The following is an 8,308-nucleotide window of genomic DNA, read 5'->3' on the forward strand; positions in this document are numbered from 1 at the left end:
AGCCTCACAGGACATGTTCTGGCATATCCAGCTCATACACAACTTCTCGGTTAGTCACACGACTGAAAAGCCACCGACAGCCGTCTGAAAGCCATCTCAAAGCCGTCCTGTGAGACCAACACGGAGGTGGTTTTGTGCCGCGCCATGAACGGCACGGTGGCGCATCCCTCCGCTTTTCTTTCCATGAAAAAACCTCCTGTAACAGTGGAATGTGCCGAAAAAGTGCTGATGTCCACGTCTCCTGCCATTTCTGTGAAAGTCAGACGATGTCCCAGATCAACAAAGCCTTCACGTTGGAAATGATCTGGTTGTTTCAGCGGGGTTTGAGCCTGTCAATCGGCGCTCGGAGCGCGGCACGCTCTCAGACGCTGTGGGCGGTCTTTAAACCGGCTGGAGCACTCCTTAATCTGTGTAATCCCCATAAAATCGTCCCTCAAAGCCATTTGAATTTTCCGAATGGTTACCACCTAGAGGTCTCTCACAGTTTCTGGAAAAAAGTGATGCAGCAAAGCTCCAAATCGTTCAGACATTTATTCGCAATAAAAAAACGACGAGAGGGGTGGACCACTGCTCACACAAAGCCTGCTCACAGGCGAATGACGCAACCGACAGGCGTGAAAAAACTCCCGCATGCGCATGAAGGTTCAGACTTGGCTGATGCAATCACATGTGATTCAAATCCATATGGTTTTTGAAAAAAATAAAAAGGTCGGATACTTTTCTAACAGACCTCGTATCAGGTGTGTAGAGAAAGCATTACTCTGATTTTTAATCAATCAGTCACAATCATTCAATCAATCAATTTTTTATATAGCACCAAATCACAACAAACAGTTGCCCCAAGGCGCTTTATATTGTAAGGCAAGGCCATACAATAATTATGTAAAACCCCAACGGTCAAAACGACCCCCTGTGAGCAAGCACTTGGCTACAGTGGGAAGGAAAAACTCCCTTTTAACAGGAAGAAACCTCCAGCAGAACCAGGCTCAGGGAGGGGCAGTCTTCTGCTGGGACTGGTTGGGGCTGAGGGAGAGAACCAGGAAAAAGACATGCTGTGGAGGGGAGCAGAGATCGATCACTAATGATTAAATGCAGAGTGGTGCATACAGAGCAAAAAGAGAAAGAAACAGTGCATCATGGGAACCCCCCAGCAGTCTACGTCTATAGCAGCATAACTAAGGGATGGTTCAGGGTCACCTGATCCAGCCCTAACTATAAGCTTTAGCAAAAAGGAAAGTTTTAAGCCTAATCTTAAAAGTAGAGAGGGTGTCTGTCTCCCTGATCTGAATTGGGAGCTGGTTCCACAGGAGAGGAGCCTGAAAGCTGAAGGCTGTGCCTCCCATTCTACTCTTACAAACCCTAGGAACTACAAGTAAGCCTGCAGTCTGAGAGCGAAGCGCTCTATTGGGGTGATATGGTACTACGAGGTCCCTAAGATAAGATGGGACCTGATTATTCAAAACCTTATAAGTAAGAAGAAGAATTTTAAATTCTATTCTAGAATTAACAGGAAGCCAATGAAGAGAGGCCAATATGGGTGAGATATGCTCTCTCCTTCTAGTCCCCGTCAGTACTCTAGCTGCAGCATTTTGAATTAACTGAAGGCTTTTCAGGGAACTTTTAGGACAACCTGAATTACAATAGTCCAGCCTAGAGGAAATAAATGCATGAATTAGTTTTTCAGCATCACTCTGAGACAAGACCTTTCTGATTTTAGAGATATTGCGTAAATGCAAAAAAGCAGTCCTACATATTTAATATGCGCTTTGAATGACATATCCTGATCAAAAATGACTCCAAGATTTCTCACAGTATTACTAGAGGTCAGGGTAATGCCATCCAGAGTAAGGATCTGGTTAGACACCATGTTTCTAAGATTTGTGGGGCCAAGTACAATAACTTCAGTTTTATCTGAGTTTAAAAGCAGGAAATTAGAGGTCATCCATGTCTTTATGTCTGTAAGACAATCCTGCAGTTTAGCTAATTGGTGTGTGTCCTCTGGCTTCATGGATAGATAAAGCTGGGTATCATCTGCGTAACAATGAAAATTTAAGCAATACCGTCTAATAATACTGCCTAAGGGAAGCATGTATAAAGTGAATAAAATTGGTCCTAGCACAGAACCTTGTGGAACTCCATAATTAACTTTAGTCTGTGAAGAAGATTCCCCATTTACATGAACAAATTGTAATCTATTAGACAAATATGATTCAAACCACTGCAGCGCAGTGCCTTTAATACCTATGGCATGCTCTAATCTCTGTAATAAAATTTTATGGTCAACAGTATCAAAAGCAGCACTGAGGTCCAACAGAACAAGCACAGAGATGAGTCCACTGTCCGAGGCCATAAGAAGATCATTTGTAACCTTCACTAATGCTGTTTCTGTACTATGATGAATTCTAAAACCTGACTGAAACTCTTCAAATAGACCATTCCTCTGCAGATGATCAGTTAGCTGTTTTACAACTACCCTTTCAAGAATTTTTGAGAGAAAAGGAAGGTTGGAGATTGGCCTATAATTAGCTAAGATAGCTGGGTCAAGTGATGGCTTTTTAAGTAATCACTTAAAATGCAATCAGTCACAATCATTAGCAACAAAATATTAGTACTACTCTCCGGAAAAAAATATCCATTTTCGTATACGAGGTCTGTCAATAAAGTATAGGTCCTTTTTATTTTTTTCAAAAACTATATGGATTTCATTCATATGTTTTTACGTCAGACATGCTTGAACCCTCGTGCGCATGCGTGAGTTTTTCCACGCCTGTCGGTGACGTCATTCGCCTGTGAGCACTCCTTGTGGGAGGAATCGTCCAGCCCCTCGTCGGAATTCCTTTGTCTGAGAAGTTGCTGAGAGACTGGCGCTTTGTTTGATCAAAATTTTTTCTAAACCTGTGAGACACATCGAAGTGGACACGGTTCGAAAAAATTAAGTTGGTTTTCAGTGAAAATTTTAACGGCTGATGAGAGATTTTGAGGTGATACTGTCGCTTTAAGGACTTCCCATGGTGCGAGACGTCGCGCAGTGCTCCCAGGCGCCGTTGTCAGCCTGTTTCAAGCTGAAAACCTCCACATTTCAGGCTCTGTTGATCCAGGACGTCGTGAGAGAACAGAGAAGTTTCAGAAGAAGTCGGTTTCAGCATTTTATCCAGATATTCCACTGTTAAAGGAGATTTTTTTAATGAAAGACGTGCGGACGGATTGCAGTGTTGGCTCGCAGCCGTCGAGACGCTCCGCCACAGGAAAAACACCTCTGTTGGAAGCCTTAAGGACAAGTTGGAACATGTCCAGCTGTTAAACAATTTCTCATATACTCACTCCACTGAAAGCCATCAAAAGCCGCCTGGATTTTACAAATGGTTATCAACACGGAGGTGTTTTTCGTGCACCGCGGCGGCTGCGTCCCGACACGTGGACCCGTCCGCACGTCTTTCATTAAAAAAAAATCTCCTTTAACAGTGGAATATCCGGATAAAATGCTGAAACCGACTTCTTCTGAAACTTCTCTGTTCTCTCACGACGTCCTGGATCAATAGAGCCTGAAATGTGGAGGTTTTCAGCTTGAAACAGGCTGATGACGGCGCCTGAGAGCGCTGCGCGACGTCTCGCACCGTGGGAAGTCCTTAAAGTGACAGTATCACTTCAAAATCTCTCATCAGCCGTTAAAATTTTCACTGAAAACCAGCTTAATTTGACAAACCGTGTCCAGTTCGATGTGTCTCACAGGTTTAGAAAAAATTTTGATCAAACAAAGCGCCAGTCTCTCAGCAACTTCTCAGACAAAGGAATTCCGACGAGGGGCTGGACGACTCCTCCCACAAGGAGTGCTCACAGGCGGATGACGTCACCGACAGGCGTGGAAAAACTCACGCATGCGCATGAGGGTTCAAGCATGTCTGACGTAAAAACATGTGAATGAAATCCATATAGTTTTTGAAAAAAATAAAAAGGACCTATACTTTATTGACAGCCCTCGTATATTAGCATAAGGCTGGAAATTTGACCCTAATCGCTGACGGATTCTAAACCATTTCAAATCACCTCTTCCTATCCATTTGTCCAGATTACTTGCTAAGATTGATACAAATCAAATTAAACAATCTTCAGATATGTTGCAAATGCCCAAAAATAGAGACCAAGCCGATCACCAAAATGTGCACCTCTGATGGCATCACGAGTGAATTACTTGTAATAACTACTAAACACAGCAGCACACAGAACAGTGAGGTATTGTGGCACCATGGACTAAAATCCTGATAAAGATTAGGAATTTTATCCAAAATGAGTAAAGACATGAGTAATCGAGGCAGATCCAAAAAGTACAAAATGATAAGATACAGAAATTTAATGCACAAACTATAACTCCTTTAAGACACTGAAAAACAGCAAAAAGAACCATTTGAGTTCAAATTAAATTCCTGGCTTTCCATTTATGATAGTCATTCAGTTTCAGTGTGTGGTGCAAAATTCACAAATGCAACTGGCCGCTGTACAAATGAGCTTAACCACATCACACAAATCCTGAATAAGAAGGAGCAATATAGTTAATCTGTTCAGGACTGTTTGTATCCAAATAGACACACATCAAACTGCCATTTGGTCAAAGTAATATCTCTCTGTGGTTTAATGTAGTTCACAGGAAAACAGTTGGGTACACTTTGCTTGGATGGTAAGTTTTCTAAAGTAGTTTTTCCAAAATAGACTGATTGTGGCCTTGTGGACCCCAACCGAGCCCACTGATGTTGTACCTTATAAAACAAATCAGCTCCAAATATTTTTTGTTTGTATTATGATGACGCATTTCATTTATTCTCATTGCAGACCTGAAGAGAAATAATAATTCAATGACAGACTTACTCTTGCCAATGTTATAAAAAGACCTCGTGATGACTCAGAGGAGTCGTCCACTGAGGATGCAGTCAAGTGAAATTACAAATGGAAATGGACTGCATTTATATAGCGCTTTTCCATCTGCATCAATGCCTCACATTCACCCCGATGTCAGGCTGCTGCCATGCAAGGCACCCACTACACACTGGGAGCAACTAGAGGAGCAAGGACTTTGCCCAAGGGCCCTTAGTGATTTTCCAGGTCAGGCTCGGATTTGATTGATAAGAAATTAATGACACTACCAAGACATAAGTGTCATATAAGTGTCAAACAGTTACCAAATATACACCTGGAACATCAAACCTATAATACATCACAATATCCATCACCATAGGTTAAACAGGAGGTTATCAGTAGTCTAGGAATGCGACTACTTCACCGGGATAATTCTCTACCCTTCACGACAAATGAAGAGGGTCCGTTAGCCTACAAAAGCTGTGCCTCCCCCTACACGGGACTGACGGCTGAAAGTCTCCGAAAAACTAGGCAACTGGGATAAAATACCTTGCCCAAAGATCCAACTGGCGTGAATGGGAATCGAACAGTCTCCAACTTAAAACCTTAATAAAAAGATTAATCTGTTTAAGAAAACTTACAATGCGTGATCGTGAAACATCTCTAAATAACGTCTTAAGATCAGGAACGTCATAAAAATTCACACAAATATGAGCAAAACCAACACATTCAAGCAGGACATGTTTCACTGTAAGTACGCAATTACACGGTATACAAAAAGGTGGGTCGTCTACTACAAGTAAATATGCATGTGTCAAGTGTGAATGACCTATACGAGCGCGGGTCAACACAATGTCTTCCCGCCGCTTAGCTAGTGGTAAACAAGTAAGCGAGTCAACGACTGGTTGAGGCTCGGATTTGAACGGAGAAGGCTCTGGTCTCAAGCCCAACGCTTAACCACAAGACCATCACCTCCCCTTAAGGTCTAAAGAATTCAGAGTTTATAAAAGTTTGAAATAAAGTGCTGCAATGAACAAAAATATTCAATTACTGCCCAACACGACCCAAAAGTCCATTGACTCAGCAAAGGGTAGCAAAATGCAAGACACTCAAAACTACAGAGAAAGTAGTGTGAAAGACCCACAGAAGAGGTAAGAGAGTTAGAGTGAAACAGAGTGACAGGTGTGCAGATGGATCTTTAAGAGAGAGGCAGGTTGGTGAGAGAGGATGGCAGACCAGTAAAACACCTACCAGGGTCTGTTGGTAGCTCAGAGCCTTCCTTTGCGATGCATCTGCAGCCATTGACACGCTGTCACTAATCCAAAAATAACCTTGCTGGACAACCCAGCATTTCCAGTGTCGGCGACAACACCACACGGACAATCAAACACTTATGTGCAGTTACACCCAACAAAGTCAATACACTGCTGCAATCCCAGTGTCATTCTCAGGCATGGCAATCACAGAAAGCACAGGTGATGTCCATCTAACACGGTCTTCTCTAGAAGATCCAGACGCCGAGAGCCATCCAGCTCCGCTACAGCACTGACAGACAGATAGAAATTACACAGGCGGACAAAGCAGAGCTCAGCCATCTGATGAGGCAGTGAAGGACGCAGTGCTTCCTTTATTAGAACTGCAGACACCTAACACACAAACACACCGCCTGTTACCCTTCACAGCACCCTCCCTGCCAGCTCACCATTAGGTGTGTGCTCCAGTGGGCAGGAGAGACACTGGGTAGGGGTTGGAAGGGGGCCCCCCCCCCACACACACACACACAGTTAGGGCTGCCTCTGCAATGTGAGCAGTTAAGGTGCACCCAAGGCCCCAATGACAGCTCACACCTAATCAGCAAATGATGGGAGGTAATCCCTGTAACACTCGCATGCAACGGTAGTGCTTTTAAAAATGCACTCCCAATGAGTAACCGAGCAGATTTCCCCTCTAACATCACATTATTTCAAAAGCTGGAAAAAAAAAAAAAAAAAAAAAAAGTCAAATATTTTGACTTCAATATCAAATTTGGTCTTGTTTCAGCTTTTTGAATGTAATTTATTGAATCACTCCAGTTCAAAGTAACCTGATTTTGGCTGAGTTAACATTGCTTGATGGTCTAGTGGTTATGGCATTGGGCTTGAGACCAGAAGATCCTCGGTTCAAGTCCCAGCCTGACTGGAAAATCCCCTATTCCTCCCGGTGTGTAGTGAGCGCGTTGTATGGCAGCACTCTCATATCGGGGTGAATGTGAGGCAGTATTGTAAGGCGCTTTGAGCGTCTGATGCTGATGATGGAAATGCACTATATAAATGTAGTCCATTTACCATTTAAATTTACTAAAGATAAGGACTTACACTACTTTTAAAGCACTTTAAAGATGTTTACAGCTGGTAATACAGTTAATGGTGAATTAGTTAAAAAAAACTCTAAGCCAATAAATTCATCTTAAACTACCATATCTGGCCAATTTATAGATAATTTTACTTGCACACAAAGAATGCACTCCATTTGTGTGCTTTTATAACACTGTATATGAATATTAAACAGATTTTCTCCCCTATGGTATCTAAAGTGAGCATATTTTAAATTGTTTAACTTTTTTTACCAAAATGACATTATTTCATTTTTATTTCGTTATTTATGTTTGCTGATATTAGCTGTTTATTCAAGGTAAGCTATATTCAGTTGTATTTAACTAAATGTGAAATAAACCCACTGTAACTGCCACAAAAAACAAAACAAAAAAAAAACAAAAACAAACAAACCCAGATTATTTTAGTATTTTGCACTTTTGGCTGAACCAGGTGACTCTGGACTTGACGTGTACCTTGTTGTTTCATAACGCGAGAGTGGCTTGATGCCGACTTCCAACTACCTCTGATAAAACAAGACGGCACACGTGTGTGTCGAGCATCTTGCGCCGGTAATTTGTTACCGCGGCACTCAATTGGCTTCATGTTGATTACTTTGGTAGATAAATTAATGCTCATTGAACCTTGTCTTTTGTGTTCTGGTATTGCATTTCTTGAAACTCTGACAGTTCTGCTTCCAAAATTTAAAGTAGGAAGGTTTATAGGGGATGGTTCTTAGAGGTTCTTGGTGAAGCTCAAATTGGAACTGATCTGAAATACTGTACATTGTTTAGGGTGTCTACTTCAAATTTGGTGAAAAATCAGACATTTGATGAAGTTGTATGCACAAGAAAGTATGACTGATGCATGAATGAAGTGTATTTCTACCCCATCTAGCCTTATGGTCTCCGGGAGAGAATTAGCAATCAACAGATTAACAGATAAGGAAGATAACTTTGCTGCCACTCTGCTTCATAATGCTTAAGGTCTATAGTCGGTTTGGATATGCAGCGGAACTAAAACAGGACATAAACTAAGCCGCATAGCTGGTAGCTAACTGCCTGTTGGACCTGTGGTGTAGATGGCAACGCCTGTAACTTTGGCTTTTT

General features: G+C 42.1%; 1 protein-coding gene across 1 annotated transcript in view; it reads right to left on the minus strand.

Annotated features, from left to right (window-relative positions):
• Nucleotides 1-6,627, minus strand: part of clcn1b (chloride channel, voltage-sensitive 1b) — an 80,263-nt gene extending 73,636 nt beyond the window's left edge. Inside the window, exon 1 of the mRNA XM_034174537.1 lies at nucleotides 6,100-6,627. Coding sequence (XP_034030428.1) covers nucleotides 6,100-6,150 — 51 coding nt within the window. The 5' untranslated portion in view covers nucleotides 6,151-6,627. The remainder of the gene's footprint in view (nucleotides 1-6,099) is intronic.
• Nucleotides 6,628-8,308: the final 1,681 nt, after the last annotated feature.

The sequence above is a fragment of the Thalassophryne amazonica genome, chromosome 7 (genome assembly GCF_902500255.1).
Source record: "Thalassophryne amazonica chromosome 7, fThaAma1.1, whole genome shotgun sequence".
Taxonomy (NCBI): Eukaryota; Metazoa; Chordata; class Actinopteri; order Batrachoidiformes; family Batrachoididae; genus Thalassophryne; species Thalassophryne amazonica.